We start from the raw sequence: 23,319 nt of genomic DNA, 5'->3' as shown, positions 1-23,319 counted from the left end.
GCACAGATACCATTGCTTTCTTTCCCAACATTGAACATTAGAAATGAATTTCGCTCTCGGTGGCCATCTTTGATAACACTAAGCTGCCCTATTCTTCTACACTAAACATCGTTGGTCTATCCTTAACTAGAAACCTCATACCTCCTCTCTTGCTAAATCAATTTCCTTGAGGTTAGGCATTCTGTATCATCTCAGCCAGTTTCCCCACTCACAGATGCTGTCCATATACACGGGCCTTGTCTGTCCTTGTATGGAATATGCATCTCGTGTGGGGGGGGGCTCCACACACAGTCCTTTTGGACAAAGTAAAGTCAAAGGCTTTTCATCTCATCAACTCCCCTCCTCTAACTGAGTCTTCTATCTGTTAAATTCTGAATCAATATTTTCGTGCTAACTGCATGCCTTCCCCCCTCCCACAGCCCTGCCGGTGTTGTGGATCTTCACTTACCCAGATTTTGTCTAGGAAATCCAAAAATACAGGAAATTGTAATGGGAAATTGAGGTCTACAGTGCATATAAAGTTTAGACATGTTCCTGCAGGCTGATGGAGGTATCTTGGCTGTGTTGTAAACTTTTATACTTAACCAAAACTTATTCATTGGTAATTACATTATTTTGTGAAGCAGCTAGAAACCAGGAGTTGCATAATATGATGTTCATCATTTAGTGGTAGCTTTCTTTGAGACTTTATCCCAGTGTTGGGTTATAAAATCCATTGTGTAATGGAATGACTGCACTGATGGTGACCATAAGACTACAGTTTTCAACAGCTGCTTCAGAAAGAAAACTCCACGAAAGATTACCGATTAATGTTACATTATACAAAGTACATTTATTTTTTCTCAAGAAAATGTAATTTCTTAAACTCGGAGAATATTTGTATGAATGTACAGATGTGTGGAGTATATTATTAATAGATTGTCAAGAAGTTGGTATGGTTCCTTGCTGCGCAGCTTCATCAGTATTTGCCAAGTGTGCGCAGAGCCAAACAGGGCTGGGGAAAACCCTAACAATGCATGTGCAATAAGCTGTACCTCTTGGAAAGGTGGACACTGTATGGGCAAGGTTGTGGAAGGGAGCTTAAGGACACCTTATTATATTTGACAGTGAATTTTAGCAATCTAGTACAGTAAACAAGTTATCTTGCTCTTTGGTGGCGAGATTACTAAGACACCCCTACCCTAACTATAAAGGAATTCACCATTCTTTATAGAGGTGAGACAATGCTGCTAAAACATACTTTACTGTATTAGATTTGCTGAATGGCTCTGCAGAAAGTACAATGTGTCCTTAAGCTCAATCTGTGCTTGTACTTCATTCACTTGGCTGCTGCTTTCATCTGTAAATTCTCTGCCAGGGTTTTATTCCCAAGTGGCATAACACTCCTACTACTCATCACTCTACAACCATTGTATTATTTATTATTGTGAATAGTTTTGTATGTACTACTTCCTATTTGTTATATTTGTTATGTAGAGTTTTAAATTATGAGTTCTTACGTTTGTATATTATTTGTTGTAATCTGTATAAAAGCTGTCTATAATAAAATCATGTTACATTGTGAATTATGAGAAGAAAAGCTTCTTATTTTTAAATCCACAGCCAATCCTCTAAACAGCAACAGAAACCTTCGCATTTAAGAAATGTGCATATTAGGTTCCATAGGAACCTGTGCCAAGAAGGGTACATAGTTGGGCACCTGCCATATTATACTGAATAGTAATACACAGCCTACACCTGGCCTATGTAAATATAAAACAGTACAAAAAGCCTAGCAAAATACTGAGTGTCCTCTATTTACAACTAGGTTACATTACAACCAGGACAGTAATGATCATACATGTGCCTGTACAGCATTGCCACCCAGCAATGGTGGATGCCCTAAGCTGAATATCTGTAGGGGAAGCACTGTGTCTGGCCCCTCAGTGAGATGATGGAAAAGCAATACTTCTCATTTGCTTTTCTAAAAGGGCTGAGGCTAAGCTACTAAGATATTTTGTTAAATATAAAGCAAGGTTAACTACTTAAATAAAATATTGTAATACTTTATATCACAGCACTTTTAGAGAGGCAATCAGAGGTGTTGTATTTTCATTTCCCTCATGCCATGGGACTGGATGGCACAGTGCTGCTCCTTCATGGACAGAGTTTGGAAAATTCCCCATTGGGGAAATAAGTCGCCATGTTTATGGTCATAAGTACGGGTGGTCAAAAGTCCCATAAGTTGTAACTTTCCTACTCTATATAAGAAATCAGTGAATAAAACAACTCAAATTTCTTGCACAGCCTGACTGTTCCATACAAAAATTCTCTGAGTTTGAGTTGGGATACACTTTTATCCATCAACCTAACTTCTAAGATCTCTACTGTTATGTACAGATACTCTACTGTACCCAGAACACCACATTAGTTTAAAAAAAATTAGATTAACTTACCTATACACTCCTTCGCTGCTACGCACAATAATTTTCTAGTCTTAAGCGCGGCACAATGTTCATGGACTGCAGCTCTTGGAAGAGAAGCTTGCAGGCATAAGGGATGCGTATGGAGGAAACATTGGCTGAGGAGCGGCAATAATGGCACCAGCCAGAATAGCCAAGCAGACCACAAGAGTTGCAGACATCCACATCAAAGGCGTCTGAAGAGATCATGAGGCGCTCCAACAACAGCATACTGTGGGTGTAAAGGATGGTAAGAATACCATTATTGCAACTATCCTCATCTTTCTCTTCCTCCTCCTCTCTATGTATTACCATCCTGTTCTATATTATGATTTTCCTCCTCCTTCCCTTCCCATCTATTGATGGCAAAGGACTTAATAAACCAGCTATTTGAAAAGGACTCACTTTAAAATGTTAGATATAAAAGTAGGCCACTAAGGACTGAAAGGAGGTATTCATGAAACACATGGTTTAAGGAGTGGGTTACACATAAATGTACACACACTCAAAAAAGTATCGCTAAAGTGGGGTCCGACGTGTTTCACACTGAGCAACCTGGTAATCTCGGCAGGGTTGGTAAAAGTGCGATCATCCCCACCACCTCCGCTCCGCTGGGGGGAGCAGGACAGGACCCACGTAAGGGAGGGATAGAGAGGAAGGGAGACACTGAGATACCATATATCACCATAATATTAATGGAGTGATTTGAGTGCTACTTGTTTAAACTTTACATTTACAAATTATAAAACAATGTTCATATATTATACGTAACAGCGGTGGGCAGAAATATTCCCCCACGTCAAAGATAAAAACGTCAACCATCAACGCATGTAAGATATAGTTCAGTTCATAATGTGCCATCCTGGAACTAATGCTTCCACTGAACGTGTCTTTTCTCTCATGAACAAGCTGTGGGGATCTGAAAGAAACAACAACTTCAAATTGCAGTGCTAAAAGCATTGCCAAAAGCATTCAAATACAATAAAAGCAACCATGCCTGTGCTGTTTTTCTACCCATGTGTAATATATATGATGCTTCTATAGCAAATGTCTAACATTAACGCAAGGTGTTTATCGTATTGTCTCCTAAATGGACGAAATTTTAACTATTCACTTGTGTGTGAAGTGTTAAAGCAATCACCCAAACACGACAATATCATAGTGCTACATACAACACAGATCAAGTCACTTCGATTAAGACTCCACCTGTGTGTTTCACGAAGCGTTACTGTGCCAGCTCAAATTCTGCTTCATTTACGAGTCCCGCTCACTTGATTTAAGCAAGTGAGGCCACACCCAACACACGCAGTGATACAAATATGAGTAGCATGTTATCAATGGCTTCGTCCTTGGTGTCAGTTTGTATCATGGTGAATATGTAACTACTTATTTGAGTGTGTGTACATGGGTGAGTGCCAGGCAGGAGAGAATATTGCTGGGCTTTGTATAGCCCAACTATATAGGGGCAAATGAGCTCGTGTAGTAGGAATTCATGTAGTAGGAATACAGGTTCTATGGGAAAAATGGTATATGCGCGGCACAGCCCTGATTGACGTTAATCATAACACTTCGGATAAGGGTTACCTTAAACCAGCTTCTGTGGGTTTTGTGGGCAGCCAATAATTGTGTATTAGGATGATAGGAAGCCTGATTTCAGTCACCTTTGCATCAACTTGATAAAAGGACAGCAGGTTGTCCCTACTATGGCTTGATTTTGCAAGAACCAACAAGGTTAGTGATACTTTCTTCTCAGTCATTTTTAAGGACTTGCTTGAATTATTTGAATGCAATATTATGGTACTCCTCAAAGCTTTACAGATAAGAAAATAAGAGTTTAGAGGTTTTGTACCCTCTCATGTGTGCCAGGCAGAAGAACAGATGACAGTGCTGCCATCTGCACAAGTAGCTTTGAAAGTCCCCCATTGGCGTCGAGTGACTTGGGAATGAAAGTGTGGATGCACTGGCCTGAGTTATTAGGAAACTGTTGTCCGCAGTGGAGTATCTCAGATAAAGGCATGCTAAAGCAACAAAAAGGGTATATATGAGCAATTGAAGTGTATTTGTGGGTAGGTGGTGGCTGAGTGGATAGCGTGCGGGCCCCGCAATCACAGAGTGATGGACGACGCAGGTTTGAATCCGCTGCTACCACCTGGGATTTTTCAGTCACTGCCAAGTGGCTTAAGACTACCCACATACCATCCTGAAGACCACCCATCAACCCGGATTCTACAGGAAACCGTCCAAGTGAATCAAGAACCAGCTCCGGGGGGCAGCATGAGCCAAGAAAAGATGGCGCCACTATAAAACACTTGCCTGTGCCATGACAGGCTGGGGCCGAATACCATCCAGGCCCTCAAGAAAGCCTACTGGCACTATAGGCTGACATGTAAAAAAAAAAATAATAATAATAATAAAATTAAAATAAGGTGCTATGTAAGTACCACCCACAAAGTTGGAAAAGTGTGCATGTTGAGGTAAAAAATCATGAAACTGCCGATTCAAAGCAAAAAGTTTTGAGTAAATGCATAATGCTACCAACTAAAGTTACCGTCCTCACATTGTGACTCACCTAGCACCGTGCCCAATGAGACAGTCACGCTCCATCTCACCAAGCCTGAGTCCTCCATCCCTGGCACGACCCTCTGTGGGCTGGCGAGTCAGCACAGCACGGGGCCCCCTGGACCGGGCATGCATCTTGTCCATTACCATGTGCTTTAGTTTCTGGTAGTACACTGGCCCAAAGAAGATGTAGCCCGTAAGCGCCTCACCCGTCGTTCCGCTGTATAGTATGTCCTTACCCTGGAAGTGTCAGTGGGAAAGTCAGGCCTCATGTTTACATGGAGTGATATTCAAACACCAAGCAGAAGTGGTTACATAAGACATGGAAGGATAACTGAGGTGCTTTCAGTACCCACTACCACCTAAATATAACTCTTATCAAGTGATCACTAATTGGCAGTATAGGAAGAGATGTTATTGTATAGCATATTGTATAAGGTTTTTAATACCATGGTATATAGATACTGTATTAGGATGGTGAAGGCTTAAAAACATCTCAGAGTGATGACCTAAGGTCAAAGGGAAAGGCAAGATGATAAGAAAGAGGGCATTTTACATTCCTACAAACCTGATGATACAATCTCTTTGCCTAAATGCAACTCATAGTTAATCTCCTGTGGGTGGTGCATCTTACCTAAAGCTTATTCAAACACTTCCACCTTTGTAGTCACCAGATGTGCACATACTTGCTGACTGTAAAGCTTTTAAGAAGCCCTACCACCCTTCAATAAGACAGTTCATTCATACAATGCTGTATTAACTTAAAAATGATGATTTTTACCATAAGTAACATTGAATATTTGTTTTGTGAATTGCTAAATGACATATTATATTTGAAAGACAAATTTTCAATTCACCATTCCTACCACATACGATGTATATGACAGTTTACACACCTGATAATTAAAGCCATGTTTGACTAAGTCCTCCATGATCTCCTTCACTGGTGTGCCACCAAATGCTGTTCCATAATTGAACCTTCCTTCTAGGGCTGCTGCCTTGCTTCCCAGAAGCTCCATGAGCTTCCCAACAGTCATGCGTGAGGGAAAGCCATGGGGATTCATGATCATGTCTGGGTAGAGGCCTTGGTCAGAGAAAGGCAAGTCTTCCTGCTGTACAATAAGGCCCGTAACCCCCTTCTGTCCATGACGAGAGGAAAATTTATCTCCTATTTCTGGTCTGCGAGTCTGTCTCAGGAGGATCTTGATCAGATTGAATTCATCAGGATCTGAGGAGAGCATAACTTTCTCCACATACACAGTGCCAGGTCCCTTGTGTCCCACTGGAGTTTCTCGGAAGGCACCTGGCTGGGCGTTCTTGTCCTCTGTGTATGACAGCTGAGTCACGGTGGGCATCTGCTTGTTGATCAGGACTTGACGAGGCAGCACAGGCGTCCCTACAGCTGCTAAGCCGTCACTGTCCAGGGCATCATGTTTCCAGATGGGCTTTTGCTTGCCACCCTCCAAAACCTGCATCAGAGGTCCTTGAACACGATCAGACGTCTGGTTGGCATACCGCTTCACCGTGCACTTGGCATTCCGGTAAACGAGGCAGCGGCCATAACCCCTGTCGAGTGAGGCCTTGTTTATGATGATGGCATCCTCTATGTCATAGCCAGAGTAGCTCATGACAGCCACCATGGCATTGTGTCCAGCTGGCAGACTCTCAAAGTTGATGAGTTCAATGGTTCTTGTCTTGACTAGAGGTTTGTGTGGATACACAAGATTATATAACAAGGTATCAATCCTATTCCTCTGGTTGTAACCAATGGTGCCCATGGCCTGCTTCCCCATAGCACACTGATAGGTGTTGCGAGGACTCTGGTTGTGGTGAGGGTACGGGATGAGTCCTGCACACACACCCAGGATGGTGAATGGCTCAATCTCCATGTGGGTGGTTTTCAGAGATATCTCGTGTTCATACATGGCAATACTGGAGTCATTTTCCTCATTGACATCAAGGTACTCCACCAGCCCCTCATGGAGAAAATTCTCAAAAGTCATGAGGCCCCTTGTAAGCTTCTTGATGTGAGCCTCAGAGACAGCTGGCCGACCACTCTCCACAATGATGTAAGGGCGACAGAGCCGGCCGCCATCAGAGCTGATGTAGACACAACGGTGCTTATGGTGGGTGTAAATGGAGACAAACCCACTGATGATGTTGCTGCGACGCATTGCTCTGAATACTTGCACGACCCTTCGGTAGTCTCGTGTCACTCCAATTATGTTACCATTGAGGAATACAAGGAACACGTCATGGTTGGAGAGCTCCTCACCAGACAGTAGATTGATGTCTTCCACACCGCAGTTGAAGGCTAACTCAATGATGGGTTCAGGGTTCACTTCTGTTGTGATGTGTGTCATGAGGGCAAGGTTCTTCACCAAGCCACATGACTCGCCCTCAGGGGTGTCTGACGGGCACACCATACCCCACTGGGAAGGCTGCAGTGACCTTGGACCACTGACTTTCCGTGTCTTTTCAAACTGTGAGTTGACACGGGTCATCATACCAAGGGCAGAGATGTAGGAGAGGCGGGCAAGCACCTGCGTTACACCTTGCCTCTCCATTTTGAAACGCTTTATAGTCCAGTTCCCTGTTGATATGGCAACCTCCAGCCCATTGGTTATCACATCTTGGCTTGACTGAATGTACTGAACTGCATCAAACTGGGCCACTTTACCCTTTTTGCCTAGCACCAGGTCTGCCCGTTTTTTTAAATCAGTGTTGAACTTTTTGAACAAGTCCTCAAACAACAAGGAGATTAATGAACCAGCCAATTCCAGCCTCTTGTTGCCATAATAATCCCTATCATCAATAGTCCTTGTGTCTCCCTGGGCCTCTATCACGCGCCTGACCATCAGCGATAGATAAACAGACTTCATTTTAAAATTGAACTTCTCAACAGGGACATGGGCCAGGACAGTGGTAGCCAGAAAGTCCCTTGCCTCGTCCACCGGGGTCTTTTTGGGACCACGGTCAAAGAAGCGCTTCTGACGGATTTTATTCCCAATGTACTTAAGAGCCTGAGTCTGTGTGTAGATGTTCAGCCTTGCACACTCCTCAAGTGAGGCAGCAAAAGAGGTCATGATGTGGTCCTCTGTCCCTATCATCTGCATAATTTCCTGGTCACTGGCAACCCCCATGGCCTTGAGGACAATTGCCACTGGTACATCATCAGTGAGTGCATTGTGCTTAAGGTAGTATTTGCCATTCTTGAAGGTCACGTTGGTGCGGGACTTCTTTTCATGTGTGGATGACGTCACCTGGCAGGTCAGGCCACCTTTCTTGTCCTCCTCAACTATCATTCGGTTCTTGGACAACTGCTCCTGTATGAGGATGACCTGAAAATAACAAAAATCTTAAATCAGTTCCCAAACTTAAAGAAATTGATACCTAAAAATAAAATAAGAATCTAGAACAAGTGGAATAAATGAAATAGATAAACCAAAAAATCTTAAGAAATACATGTTAAGCGATGAGAAAAGTATTCAGAAAATTGGTGACCATAATGAAATATAAAGAAAGAGAAAATAGAGAGATGTGCCACTGCTTCTACCACACTTTTACTGTATAATTATATTATAGATAAAAGAGATATCATTCTATATCTATCTGTCACCAAGTGTGGAACATAAAGAATTACATCAACAGTGATGTTATTCAAGTTAGTCTTAAAGATTCACTTCAAATTCTCATGAGATCAATTCTGTCTTCCTGATTTGTGATTTACATTAAAGCCATGTATTGTTTTGTTTTCCCACAAATTTACATCTCTAGCTCACACTTATGAATGACATCATGAAGTTTACCTTCTCCTGTCCCTTGATGATGAAGTATCCACCCGGGTCATGGGGACACTCATTGTGCTTGGCCAGCTCAGCATGACTCCCACACTCCGACAACACACAGTTAGATGATCTCAACATGATGGGCATTCGTCCTGAAAAGAGTGATATTATGCCACAAAAGCACAAACAAAACAAAACTCTGGCAATGTACACAAGCCATTAAGGACATTTTTCTCGACCATCCCACCATACCGATAGGAATATCCCGTCTGAAGATGCGGTGATCGCCTCTCATGTACTCCACGTCCACCATCACTGGTGCTGAGTAGGTGATGTCCCGCAGCCGACATTCATGTGGAGCCGTCTCATTGGAGATGTTCATGCCTTCCTCTATGCTTGGCTTGCCCACACGAACATCCATGTACCTAGAACACCACACACTTCATAACATATGGAGACAGGACCTCCCCCATCCAGCTGAATCTAGCTCTCATTCATGCAACTAAGAATGCCAGAAGCCTCAAAGCAAATGAGAAGTCTAACATATGACTTCCCCAACTATGAACCCAGTGTCTAACAAGATAGTGTGATAAAAACTGTAAAGATTATTACTAATTTTAAGTCTATGGTAATATAAATTTCCCTCAAAAAAAAGGTTATGTATCATAATGATTAAGAAGATATCTACTTGTATCCTTCTGTGTGTATTTAAAGTATACAAAGCAAAAGATAGTCCCTGCATCATCTGCCATCCTTTTGTTTCTTTCCGTGACATCCCAGCTAAGACAGGGGGAATGTCTTGCAGGGGAGCACAACACCTCAGTAAGGATTTGGGAAACACCTTGAACTTTGGGCGCCACTAGAACAAAAACCAGCATGACTAGGGGAAATTTTGCAAGAATTTTGTCTTTTTTTTACTGCCAAATCACACCTGAAGCCAGCAGACAACACAGTGGCTTACTAGATTTGTATACCTTAAATGCATACCAAAGGATAACAAATAATCCAAATGGGTTGCCAATGACATGAAAGCTTCTGTAATGTCTAGCCATGTTGATGAAATTTGAGGGAACTCACTTGACATAGAAGAGAGGATCAACATCGCTGGTCACCTTGCTGTTGATCTTGACAATGTTCTTGATGTCCACATTGATGAAGTAGTTGAAGGAGTCTATATGCTGCTTCACCAAGCCCTTCACGCGCAGGAATGCTGGCACAAGCTTCCATTTGTCCTGAAGTCATGAAAAGTAAATACTCTTACAAGTTCAGATAATGAATAGCCTTGTTATAAGTATGGCTATAATACTTAGGAAAATTGATTACGGTGGAGGTTCAACAACTTGGTAAGCTTGACATATGTACTTTGGATAGTCTTGATCCTAAAAAGAATCCCCCGAGCTAGGTAACTTAAACCACATAGCTCTACTAGGGTTACAAGGGAGTGCTACCTCACTTACCAAGAAGCCACCCTGGACTGGAATTAAACACACAACCTCTTTGTTGTGAGCCAAGCACCATAACTACTCAGCCTTTTTTGGACTGGGTTGGGGTGCTAAAGAAGCCTGCAGTCGTCTGAAGTCTTAACTGGTCGAACTGGTAAACTATTGCCAGCAAAGTCTAAGGGTCTATGGGCCTATCGTTTTTCGGGAACGACCAACAGAACGCCGGGTAAGGATGATAGTCTGATATGGCATATTTCAAGCCTTGTCTCAATTTACTGTTTCATTAAACAAGATATGGATAATTAAAGCATTTATAAGTGACGGAATGGTAAATTCAGCCAAATGTAATGGGCTGCGATGCGAGACTAGCATGACGTAATCACTCACTCACTCACGAGGGAGGGGATGGAGGGGGGGTGAGGCGTGACGAGAGCTAACGAATGAGAGAGAGAGAGAGAGAGAGAGAGAGAGAGAGAGAGAGAGAGAGAGAGAGAGAGAGAAAGTTGCGGAGGAAGAGGAGGAGGGGATGAGAGAGAGAGAGAGAGAGAGAGAGAGAGAGAGAGAGAGAGAGAGAGAGAGAGAGAGAGAGAGAGAAAGTTGCGGAGGAAGAGGAGGAGGAGATGAGAAAACGAAGTGTCGACGAGTTTTCGAACCAACACAAAAAAAAAGGAAAACCAAAAAAAAAAAAAAAAAAGTGAAAAAGAAAATCGGAGGGAGAAACAAGGGAAATCAAGGAGAAAAAGGAGGAGAGAGAATGAACCGAATGAGTCGAACTTTCCGAACGAGCTCGAGGGTTCAAAGTTAAAGAAACCTCGTCTTGTCGAGGAAAACAAAGCCCCTCCCAGAAAGGAATCTCTCTCTCTCTCTCTCTCTCTCTCTCTCTCTCCTATTAATTTTTTTTCTTTTTCTACTACAACTACTTTCTTTCTCCCCCTCTTCTTTTCCTCCTTTTAGTCCTTCTTCTCTTCTGTTCCTCGTTCTTCTACTACTTCTTTTTCTTTCCTTTCTTCTTGTTCTTCTTTCCCTTCCCCCTCCTCCTCACCATCTCCCTCCTAAACTTCCAAATATGTCAGCGTTTCAAGTCGACTCCTCCCTCGCCAAGTCTTGATAGTTTTGTAATGAATTTAGTTTCCGCGTTATGAATACCCGGGGAGGGGGAGGGGAGGGAAGGATGAGGGGAGGCAGGGGGGAGGTGAAGTGACAGGTAAGTAAACGTGTGAGAAGGGGTGCAAAAGAGAGAGAGAGAGAGAGAGAGAGAGAGAGAGAGAGAGAGAGAGAGAGAGAGAGAGAGAGAGACGTAGTCGTTCATAATAGTTTGCAGCGGGACACATCCCCGTCAGGCCAATTCCTGGAACGCCAGCAGGCGCGGCGCCCCGTGTGGCAGTAGTCCAATTATTACTCCAATATGTGTTTCTCAGCCCGCCGCGGGACACATCTCAGTTTTCGTCAGGACTCTCCAAGCGTGTATTCGCTCCTCGCCCAAAGTTTAGTATTTCAAAGCAACATGACACTCAACCTTCAGAAGGTTTTCATGGTGCTCGGCGAGGGGCTGTGCGCGTTGCTGTGCCTGCAGCACACGCGTCGCCTTCTGCTACAGGCCCGTAGGCTGGTGCGGGAGTGGCGGGCCGCTGAGCCCCACACCACCCGCATGGGCCGCCACCGGCTGGCTGGTCCCCGCGTGTGACCCCCTCCGGGAGTGCGGCGTACCTCTCGGCGGGGGGTGGACGGGGATGCTGCAGCGGATCTACAACGCTGACGGTTACCTGTTCTGCATGAAGAGGGCGGTGAAGCAGGCCCAGGAGGAGCACCGGGCCTTCAGGGGAAACCTCCTGGTGGCCTTGGCCATCCTCGTCTCCACCACCGTCCTGGACGACATGCTGGCTGCGTGCACCTGTCTACTGCTGAAACACCCCAGGAGGCCCAACAGCAGTACCAGGAGCCCCTCGAAGCCACTTCGAAAGACCTGTTGACCACAATGCAGTCATTCCTTCTGTCTCCATCTGCTGTGTATATACACCGCTCCAGATTTCCGTGTGCTCAGCGCGGTGCCACAGCACGGGTCACCTCCATATGACTCTCACATTACGATGCCACAGAAGAGGAGGACCCAAGCAATGGGAAGCCTCTGCCGACACTGCCTCAGAAGAGGAGGACCCAAGCAATGGAAAGCCTCTGCTGACACTGCCGCAGAAGAGGAGGACCCAGGCAATGGAATGCCTCTGCTGACACTGCCGCAGAAGAGGAGGACCCAGGCAATGGAAAGCCTCTGCTGACACTGCCGCAGAAGAGGAGGACCCAAGCAATGGAAAGCCTCTGCTGACACTGCCGCAGAAGAGGAGGACCCAAGCAATGGAAAGCCTCTGCTGACACTGCAGCAGAAGAGAAGGACCCAAGCAATGGAAAGCCTCTGCTGACACTGCAGCAGAACAGGAGGACCAAAGCAATGGAAAGCCTCTGCTGACACTGCAGCAGAAGAGAAGGACCCAAGCAATGGAAAGCCTCTGCTGACACTGCAGCAGAAGAGAAGGACCCAAGCAATGGAAAGCCTCTGCTGACACTGCCACAGAAGAGGAGGACCCAAGCAATGGAAAGCCTCTGCTGACACTGCCGCAGAAGAGGAGGATCCAAGCAATGGAAAGCCTCTGCTGACACTGCCACAGAAGAGGAGGACCCAAGCAATGGAAAGCCTCTGCTGACACTGCCGCAGAAGAGGAGGACCCAAGCAATGGAAAGCCTCTGCTGACACTGCCGCAGAAGAGGAGGACCCAAGCAATGGAAAGCCTCTGCTGACACTGCAGCAGAAGAGGAGGACCCAAGCAATGGAAAGCCTCTGCTGACACTGCCGCAGAAGAGGAGGACCCAAGCAATGGAAAGCCTCTGCTGACACTGCAGCAGAAGAGGAGGACCCAAGCAATGGGAAATGGTCGGAATTGGAAAAAAAGGGGAAAAAGAGGAATAAAAAATGGAGTGGAAAAAAGAAGAGGATGTAAAGAGAGATGAAAAAAAAGGAAGAAAATTGAATGTGGAAAACGAAGAGGATGTAAAGAGAGAAAGTACTGGAAAAAAATGTGAAAAGAAGAACACAAAAATGGTAAAAGAAGACGATATAAGAAGAGGAACAAATGGAAATGTTGGGAATTCGACGATATGTAAATAGAAAAAAATTGGAAAGCCTCTGCTGACACTGCCGCAGAAGAGGAGGACCCAAGCAATGGAAAGCCTCTGCTGACACTGCCGCAGAAGAGGAGGACCCAAGCAATGGAAAGCCTCCGCTGACACTGCAGCAGAAGAGGAGGACCCAAGCAATGGAAAGCCTCTGCTGACACTGCAGCAGAAGAGGAGGACCCAAGCAATGGAAAGCCTCTGCTGACACTGCCGCAGAAGAGGAGGACCCAAGCAATGGAAAGCCTCTGCTGACACTGCAGCAGAAGAGGAGGACCCAAGCAATGGAAAGCCTCCGCTGACACTGCAGCAGAAGCCTCCGCTGACACTGCAGCAGAAGAGGAGGACCCAAGCAATGGGAAATGGTCGGAATTGGAAAAAAAGGGGAAAAAGAGGAATAAAAAATGGAGTGGAAAAAAGAAGAGTAAAGAGAGATGAAAAAAAAGGAAGAAAATTGAATGTGGAAAACGAAGAGGATGTAAAGAGAGAAAGTACTGGAAAAAAATGTGAAAAGAACATGAAAATGGTAAAAGAAGACGATATAAGAAGAGGAACAAATGGAAATGTTGGGAATTCGACGATATGTAAATAGAAAAAAATTGGAAAGCCTCTGCTGACACTGCCGCAGAAGAGGAGGACCCAAGCAATGGAAAGCCTCTGCTGACACTGCCGCAGAAGAGGAGGACCCAAGCAATGGAAAGCCTCTGCTGACACTGCCGCAGAAGAGGAGGACCCAAGCAATGGAAAGCCTCTGCTGACACTGCAGCAGAGGAGGAGGACCCAAGCAATGGAAAGCCTCTGCTGACACTGCAGCAGAGGAGGAGGACCCAAGCAATGGAAAGCCTCTGCTGACACTGCAGCAGAGGAGGAGGACCCAGGCAATGGAAAGCCTCTGCTGCCACTGCAGCAGAGGAGGAGGACCCAAGCAATGGAAAGCCTCTGCTGACACTGCAGCAGAGGAGGAGGACCCAGGCAATGGAAAGCCTCTGCTGACACTGCAGCAGAAGAGGAGGACCCAAGCAATGGAAAGCCTCTGCTGACACTGCCGCAGAAGAGGAGGACCCAAGCAATGCCTCTGCTGACACTGCCGCAGAAGAGGAGGACCCAAGCAATGGAAAGCCTCTGCTGACACTGCAGCAGAAGAGGAGGACCCAAGCAATGGAAAGCCTCTGCTGACACTGCCGCAGAAGAGGAGGACCCAAGCAATGGAAAGCCTCTGCTGACACTGCAGCAGAGGAGGAGGACCCAGGCAATGGAAAGCCTCTGCTGACACTGCAGCAGAGGAGGAGGACCCAAGCAATGGAAAGCCTCTGCTGACACTGCAGCAGAAGAGGAGGACCCAAGCAATGGAAAGCCTCTGCTGACACTGCAGCAGAAGAGGAGGACCCAAGCAATGGAAAGCCTCTGCTGACACTGCAGCAGAACAGGAGGACCCAAGCAATGGAAAGCCTCTGCTGACACTGCAGCAGAAGAGGAGGACCCAAGCAATGGAAAGCCTCTGCTGACACTGCAGCAGAAGAGGAGGACCAAACAATGGAAAGCCTCTGCTGACACTGCAGCAGGAGGACCCAAGCAATGGAAAGCCTCTGCTGACACTGCCAGAAGAGGAGGACCCAAGCAATGGAAGCCTCTGCTGACACTGCCAAAGAGGAGGACCCAAGCAATGGAAAGCCTCTGCTGACACTGCAGCAGAAGAGGAGGACCCAAGCAATGGAAAGCCTCTGCTGACACTGCCGCAGGAGGACCCAAGCAATGGAAAGCCTCTGCTGACACTGCCGCAGGAGGACCCAAGCAATGGAAAGCCTCTGCTGACACTGCCGCAGAAGAGGAGGACCCAAGCAATGGAAAGCCTCTGCTGACACTGCAGCAGAAGAGGAGGACCCAAGCAATGGAAAGCCTCCGCTGACCAGGCAGCAGAAGAGGAGGATCCAAACAATGGAAAGCCTCTGCTGACACTGCAGCAGAAGAGGAGGACCCAAACAATGGAAAGCCTCTGCTGACACTGCAGCAGAAGAGGAGGACCCAAGCAATGGAAAGCCTCTGCTGACACTGCAGCAGAAGAGGAGGACCCAAGCAATGGAAAGCCTCTGCTGACACTGCAGCAGAAGAGGAGGACCCAAGCAATGGAAAGCCTCTGCTGACACTGCAGCAGAAGAGGAGGACCCAAGCAATGGAAAGCCTCTGCTGACACTGCAGCAGAAGAGGAGGACCCAAGCAATGGAAAGCCTCCGCTGACACTGCAGCAGAAGAGGAGGACCCAAGCAATGGAAAGCCTCTGCTGACACTGCAGCAGAAGAGGAGGACCCAAGCAATGGAAAGCCTCTGCTGACACTGCAGCAGAAGAGGAGGACCCAAGCAATGGAAAGCCTCCGCTGACACTGCAGCAGAAGAGGAGGACCCAAGCAATGGAAAGCCTCCGCTGACACTGCAGCAGAAGAGGAGGACCCAAGCAATGGAAAGCCTCTGCTGACACTGCAGCAGAACAGGAGGACCCAAGCAATGGAAAGCCTCTGCTGACACTGCCACAGAAGAGGAGGACCCAGGCAATGGAAAGCCTGCTGACACTGCCGCAGAACAGGAGGACCCAAGCAATGGAAAGCCTCTGCTGACACTGCCGCAGAAGAGGAGGACCCAAGCAATGGAAAGCCTCTGCTGACACTGCAGCAGAAGAGGAGGACCCAAGCAATGGAAAGCCTCTGCTGACACTGCCGCAGAAGAGGAGGACCCAAGCAATGGAAAGCCTCTGCTGACACTGCCACAGAAGAGGAGGACCCAAGCAATGGAAAGCCTCTGCTGACACTGCCGCAGAAGAGGAGGACCCAAGCAATGGAAAGCCTCTGCTGACACTGCAGCAGAAGAGGAGGATCCAAACAATGGAAAGCCTCTGCTGACACTGCAGCAGAAGAGGAGGACCCAAGCAATGGAAAGCCTCTGCTGACACTGCAGCAGAAGAGGAGGACCCAAGCAATGGAAAGCCTCTGCTGACACTGCCACAGAAGAGGAGGACCCAAGCAATGGAAAGCCTCTGCTGACACTGCCACAGAAGAGGAGGATCCAAACAATGGAAAGCCTCTGCTGACACTGCCGCAGAAGAGGAGGACCCAAGCAATGGAAAGCCTCAGCTGACACTGCAGCAGAAGAGGAGGACCCAAGCAATGGAAAGCCTCTGCTGACACTGCAGCAGAAGAGGAGGACCCAAGCAATGGAAAGCCTCTGCTGACACTGCCACAGAAGAGGAGGACCCAAGCAATGGAAAGCCTCTGCTGACACTGCAGTAGAAGAGGAGGACCCAAGCAATGGAAAGCCTCTGCTGACACTGCCGCAGAAGAGGAGGACCCAAGCAATGGAAAGCCTCTGCTGACACTGCAGCAGAAGAGGAGGACCCAAGCAATGGAAAGCCTCTGCTGACACTGCAGCAGAAGAGGAGGACCCAAGCAATGGAAAGCCTCTGCTGACACTGCAGCAGAAGAGGAGGACCCAAGCAATGGAAAGCCTCTGCTGACACTGCAGCAGAAGAGGAGGACCCAAGCAATGGAAAGCCTCTGCTGACACTGCCGCAGAAGAGGAGGACCCAAGCAATGGAAAGCCTCTGCTGACACTGCCGCAGAAGAGGAGGACCCAAGCAATGGAAAGCCTCTGCTGACACTGCCACAGAAGAGGAGGACCCAAGCAATGGAAAGCCTCTGCTGACACTGCAGCAGAAGAGGAGGACCCAATCAATGGAAAGCCTCTGCTGACACTGCAGCAGAAGAGGAGGACCCAAGCAATGGAAAGCCTCTGCTGACACTGCAGCAGAAGAGGAGGACCCAAACAATGGAAAGCCTCTGCTGACACTGCCGCAGAAGAGGAGGACCCAAGCAATGGAAAGCCTCTGCTGACACTGCAGCAGAAGAGGAGGACCCAAGCAATGGAAAGCCTCTGCTGACACTGCAGCAGAAGAGGAGGACCCAAGCAATGGGAAGCCTCTGCTGACACTGCAGCAGAAGAGGAGGACCCAAGCAATGGAAAGCCTCTGCTGACACTGCAGCAGAAGAGGAGGACCCAAGCAATGGAAAGCCTCTGCTGACACTGCAGCAGAAGAGGAGGACCCAAGCAATGGAAAGCCTCTGCTGACACTGCAGCAGAAGAGGAGGACCCAAGCAATGGAAAGCCTCTGCTGACACTGCAGCAGAAGAGGAGGACCCAAGCAATGGAAAGCCTCTGCTGACACTGCAGCAGAAGAGGAGGACCCAAGCAATGGAAAGCCTCCGCTGACACTGCAGCAGAAGAGGAGGACCCAAGCAATGGAAAGCCTCTGCTGACACTGCCGCAGAAGAGGAGGACCCAAGCAATGGAAAGCCTCCGCTGACACTGCCGCAGAAGAGGAGGACCCAAGCAATTGAAAGCCTCCGCTGACACTGCCGCAGAAGAGGAGGACCCAAGCAATGGAAAGCCTCTGCTGACACTGCCGCAGAAGAGGAGGACCCAAGCAATGGAAAGCCTCCGCTGACACTGCAGCAGAAGAGGAGGACCCAAGCAATGGAAAGCCTCCGCTGACACTGCAGCAGAAGAGGAGGACCCAAGCAATGGAAAGCCTCCGCTGACACTGCCGCAGAGGAGGACCAAGCAATGGAAAGCCTCTGCTGACACTGCCGCAGAAGAGGAGGACCCAAGCAATGGAAAGCCTCTGCTGACACTGCAGCAGAAGAGGAGGACCCAAGCAATGCAACTGCTGACACTGCAGCAGATGAGGAGGACCCAAGCAATGGAAAGCCTCCGCTGACACTGCAGCAGAAGAGGAGGACCCATTAATGGAAAGCCTCCGCTGACACTGCCGCAGAAGAGGAGGACCCAAGCAATGGAAAGCCTCTGCTGACACTGCCGCAGAAGAGGAGGACCCAAGCAATGGAAAGCCTCTGCTGACACTGCAGCAGAACAGGAGGACCCAAGCAATGGAAAGCCTCTGCTGACACTGCAGCAGAAGAGGAGGACCCAAGCAATGGAAAGCCTCTGCTGACACTGCAGCAGAAGAGGAGGACCCAAGCAATGGAAAGCCTCTGCTGACACTGCCGCAGAAGAGGAGGACCCAAGCAATGGAAAGCCTCTGCTGACACTGCCGCAGAAGAGGAGGATCCAAACAATGGAAAGCCTCTGCTGACACTGCCGCAGAAGAGGAGGACCCAAGCAATGGAAAGTCTCTGCTGACACTGCCACAGAAGAGGAGGACCCAAGCAATGGAAAGTCTCTGCTGACACTGCCACAGAAGAGGAGGACCCAAGCAATGGAAAGTCTCTGCTGACACTGCCACAGAAGAGGAGGACCCAAGCAATGGAAAGCCTCTGCTGACACTGCCACAGAAGAGGAGGACCCAAGCAATGGAAAGCCTCTGCTGACACTGCAGTAGAACAGGAGGACCCAAGCAATGGAAAGCCTCTGCTGACACTGCCGCAGAAGAGGAGGACCCAAGCAATGGAAAGCCTCTGCTGACACTGCAGCAGAAGGGGAGGACCCAAGCAATGGAAAGCCTCTGCTGACACTGCAGCAGAAGAGGACCCAAGCAATGGAAAGCCTCTGCTGACACTGCAGCAGAAGGGGAGGACCCAAGCAATGGAAAGCCTCTGCTGACACTGCAGCAGAAGGGGAGGACCCAAGCAATGGAAAGCCTCTGCTGACACTGGCGCAGAAGAGAAACTTCTGCTGACACTGCCACAGAAGAGCTCTGCTGACACTGCCGCAGAAGAGGGGGACCCAAGCAATGGAAAGCCTCTGCTGACACTGCCGCAGAAGAGGGGGACCCAAGCAATGGAAAGCCTCTGCTGACACTGCCGCAGAAGAGGGGGACCCAAGCAATGGAAAGCCTCTGCTGACACTGCCACAGAAGAGGAGGACCCAGGCAATGGAAAGCCTCTGCTGACACTGCAGCAGAAGAGGAGGACCCAAACAATGGAAAGCCTCTGCTGACACTGCAGCAGAAGAGGAGGACCCAAGCAATGGAAAGCCTCTGCTGACACTGCAGCAGAAGAGGAGGACCCAAACAATGGAAAGCCTCTGCTGGCACTGCTGCAAAAGAGGAGGACCCAAGCAATGGATAGCCTCTGCTGACACTGCAGCAGAAGAGGAGGACCCAAGCAATGGAAAGCCTCTGCTGACACTGCAGCAGAAGAGGAGGACCCAAGCAATGGGAAGCCTCTGCTGACACTGCCGCAGAAGAGGAGGACCCAAGCAATGGAAAGCCTCTGCTGACACTGCAGCAGAAGAGGAGGACCCAAGCAATGGAAAGCCTCTGCTGACACTGCAGCAGAAGAGGAGGACCCAAGCAATGGAAAGCCTCCGCTGACACTGCAGCAGAAGAGGAGGACCCAAGCAATGGAAAGCCTCTGCTGACACTGCAGCAGAAGAGGAGGACCCAAGCAATGGAAAGCCTCTGCTGACACTGCCGCAGAAGAGGAGGACCCAAGCAATGGAAAGCCTCTGCTGACACTGCAGCAGAAGAGGAGGACCCAAGCAATGGAAAGCCTCTGCTGACACTGCAGCAGAAGAGGAGGACCCAAGCAATGGAAAGCCTCCGCTGACACTGCCGCAGAAGAGGAGGACCCAAGCAATGGAAAGCCTCTGCTGACACTGCAGCAGAAGAGGAGGACCCAAGCAATGGAAAGCCTCTGCTGACACTGCCGCAGAAGAGGAGGACCCAAGCAATGGAAAGCCTCTGCTGACACTGTTGCAGAAGAGGAGGACCCAAACAATGGAAAGCCTCTGCTGACACTGCCGCAGAAGAGGAGGACCCAAGCAATGGAAAGCCTCTGCTGACACTGCCGCAGAAGAGGAGGACCCAAGCAATGGAAAGCCTCTGCTGACACTGTTGCAGAAGAGGAGGACCTAAGCAATGGAAAGCCTCTGCTGACACTGCCGCAGAAGAGGAGGACCCAAGCAATGGAAAGCCTCTGCTGACACTGTTGCAGAAGAGGAGGACCTAAGCAATGGAAAGCCTCTGCTGACACTGCCGCAGAAGAGGAGGACCTAAGCAATGGAAAGCCTCTGCTGACACTGTTGCAGAAGAGGAGGACCCAGGCAATGGAAAGCCTCTGCTGACACTGCCGCAGAAGAGGAGGACCCAAGCAATGGAAAGCCTCTGCTGACACTGCAGCAGAAGAGGAGGACCCAAGCAATGGAAAGCCTCTGCTGACACTGTTGCAGAAGAGGAGGACCCAGGCAATGGAAAGCCTCTGCTGACACTGCCGCAGAAGAGGAGGACCCAAGCAATGGAAAGCCTCTGCTGACACTGCCGCAGAAGAGGAGGACCCAAGCAATGGAAAGCCTCTGCTGACACTGTTGCAGAAGAGGAGGACCTAAGCAATGGAAAGCCTCTGCTGACACTGCCGCAGAAGAGGAGGACCCAAGCAATGGAAAGCCTCTGCTGACACTGTTGCAGAAGAGGAGGACCCAGGCAATGGAAAGCCTCTGCTGACACTGCCGCAGAAGAGGAGGACCCAGGCAATGGGAAGCCTCTGCTGACACTGCCGCAGAAGAGGAGGACCCAAGCAATGGAAAGCCTCTGCTGACACTGCAGCAGAAGAGGAGGACCCAAGCAATGGAAAGCCTCTGCTGACACTGCCGCAGAAGAGGAGGACCCAGGCAATGGAAAGCCTCTGCTGACACTGCCGCAGAAGAGGAGGACCCAGGCAATGGAAAGCCTCTGCTGACACTGCCGCAGAAGAGGAGGACCCAAGCAATGGAAAGCCTCTGCTGACACTGCCGCAGAACAGGAGGACCCAAGCAATGGAAAGCCTCTGCTGACACTGCCGCAGAACAGGAGGACCCAAACAGAGAGAGAGAGAGAGAGAGAGATCGAGAGCGAGTGGGGTGCTTCCACGCGATGCGTCATGGCCACGAGAAAATGCGCAATATTTTCAGCTTTCATAACTTTTTTATTATTATTAGGAGAGAAGTTTTATTACTCCACCATATATACTAGATGAATATACAATTATTGGAAAGAAGAAAGACACCATTTCCACCTTTTTTAAATGTCTAAATTATCCCCGTGCATACCATCCAGAGAAATATATCGCCACCCGTACTCTAAGGGTTAAGAACATAAGAATGTAAGAAGTCTGCAAGTTGGGCCATACAAGGCAGCTCCTGTAATCCTAACCCCACCTTACCTCACTATCCATGACTTTATCTAACCTCTTCTTGAATGTATCTATGGTATTGGCACCCACAACATGACTGCCAAGCCTGTTCCATTCATCCACCACTCTATTGGTGAACCAATTCTTGCCTATATCTTTGCTGAATCTGAATTTGTCTAACTTAAAATCATTGCTACGTGTTCTACCTGGCTCTTTTACTACCAAAACCTTATTGACATTCCCTGTATTAAAGCCCTTCATCCATTTATAGACTTTGATAAGGTCTCCTGGCAACCTTTGCTTTTCTAGAGAGTGTAGATTTAAATGCTTAAGTTTATCCTCATAAGGTAAGTTTCTCACACCTTGAATCATTTTTGTCATCCTTCTCTGTACAGATTCTAACATCTTGATATCCATTCTATAGTAGGGCAACTAGAAGTGGACCGTGTAATCAAGGTGAGGTCTGACTAGAGCTAAGTAAAGTTTAAGGATGACCTCAGGGCTCCTATTGCTTATGCTCCTCGAGATGAAACCCAGTACCCTGTTTGCACGATTCTTAGCCTGGATGCATTGGGCCCTTGGACAAAGGTCAGTGCTCACTAAGACTCCTAAGTCCCTCTCACACCCAGACCTGCTTGGAGGAGTGTCATTTAAGGAGTAATTATGTGAGGGGTTATTCCTACCTACACTCAGAATACCATACTACGCTTCCCGACATTGAATTCCATCTGCCACTTACCCGCCCAATCATATAGTCTGTCAAGCTCATCCTGGAGAATGCTAGCTAGTGTCCTGGTCTGATTAGATTACTCTACCAATCTTGGTATCATCTGCGAACTTACTGACATCACTACTAATTCCTATGTCCAAGTCATTGATATACGTAAATGATAAAAAGCAGCGGACCCAGCACCGACCACTGTGGGACTCCACTCGTAACACTGCTCCATTCAGATTTTTTATCATTGATTTGCACTCTCTGCTTTCTACCACTAAGCCATGCCCTGATCCAGTTCAAGACTTTCCCATCTACGCCATGAGCCTGTAATTTTAGAAATAGTCTATCTCTGGGTACTGCCGTGACCGTCACCCCCAATAACCACCCCTCATCCCCCTTGCTATAGGGGGGATAGTAACCGCTTCTTGTCAGTGGAACCGTCGCCGCGGCCGCCGTCAAAGGAGGCAATGCTTTCGTGAATATTATCCTCTATTTTCAACAATAAATAGTCCTTGAATTGGATTTTGAAAGCGTTTCCATGATTGTTGAATGTTTGTAGAAAAGATATACGAAGAGCTAGTGATGCTTCATAATGTAGGTAATGAAATACTGGCACGGTACTAAAACGAATCTTTACCAAATGATCTAATAATGTGGAATACAAGAAAATCAAGAGGTCATGAAAGGAAGATGAAAAAGGAAGCCTGTGGAAGAGGCATAAAGAAGAACAGTTTTCCACAGAGTGGTGGAAACCTTGAACAGCCTGGAAAAATATGTGGTCCACGCAACGACAGATATGAGGTACAAAATTGCGCAATTCACTACATCTATCAACCCCTCCCTCACCACCATGCCCGCACCCACCTCGATGCTCTTGACGGGCTCGCCCAACACACTGGGGTCGATGTCAGCCCACTCAGGGACGAGGCTGCCGGCCACCGTCTCGCCCATCCTCGGCGTGGCGGGGCTGGCTGGGCCGTGTGTCCAAGGCCGCTGCTGCCTGGGGGTCGCACTGCTGCCGCGCCGCCGCTACTACATGTGCACGAACCACCCGCACCACAACATGCTGATGATGACGATGTTGACGTCCGTCTTCTT

At 48.2% G+C, this 23,319-nt stretch overlaps 1 protein-coding gene across 3 annotated transcripts in view; it reads right to left on the bottom strand.

Moving 5' to 3' along the window:
* The window catches only part of LOC127008998 (DNA-directed RNA polymerase III subunit RPC2-like), a 27,998-nt gene extending 4,679 nt beyond the window's left edge, over positions 1 to 23,319 (bottom strand). For 2 of the 3 annotated variants that reach the window (XR_007761500.1, XM_050881571.1), the window contains exons 1-7: positions 23,086 to 23,319; positions 9,866 to 10,020; positions 9,041 to 9,213; positions 8,810 to 8,940; positions 5,897 to 8,341; positions 5,011 to 5,240; positions 2,436 to 2,673 (exon numbers count right to left, since the gene is read on the bottom strand). Coding sequence is in view for 2 of the 3 variants with exons in the window: in XM_050881571.1 (XP_050737528.1) it covers positions 2,454 to 2,673; positions 5,011 to 5,240; positions 5,897 to 8,341; positions 8,810 to 8,940; positions 9,041 to 9,213; positions 9,866 to 10,020; positions 23,086 to 23,172 (3,441 nt within the window). In the remaining variant the exon portion in view is untranslated. Of the gene's footprint in view, positions 1 to 817; positions 2,674 to 5,010; positions 5,241 to 5,896; positions 8,342 to 8,809; positions 8,941 to 9,040; positions 9,214 to 9,865; positions 10,021 to 23,085 lie in introns of those variants that run through there. The other variant, XM_050881570.1, reaches the window with a different exon arrangement.

This window comes from Eriocheir sinensis, chromosome 39 (assembly GCF_024679095.1).
Source record: "Eriocheir sinensis breed Jianghai 21 chromosome 39, ASM2467909v1, whole genome shotgun sequence".
In the NCBI taxonomy this organism is placed as follows: Eukaryota; Metazoa; Arthropoda; class Malacostraca; order Decapoda; family Varunidae; genus Eriocheir; species Eriocheir sinensis.
Note: the sequence above shows the minus strand (reverse complement) of the source record. Positions and strands in the feature narration are given on the sequence as shown.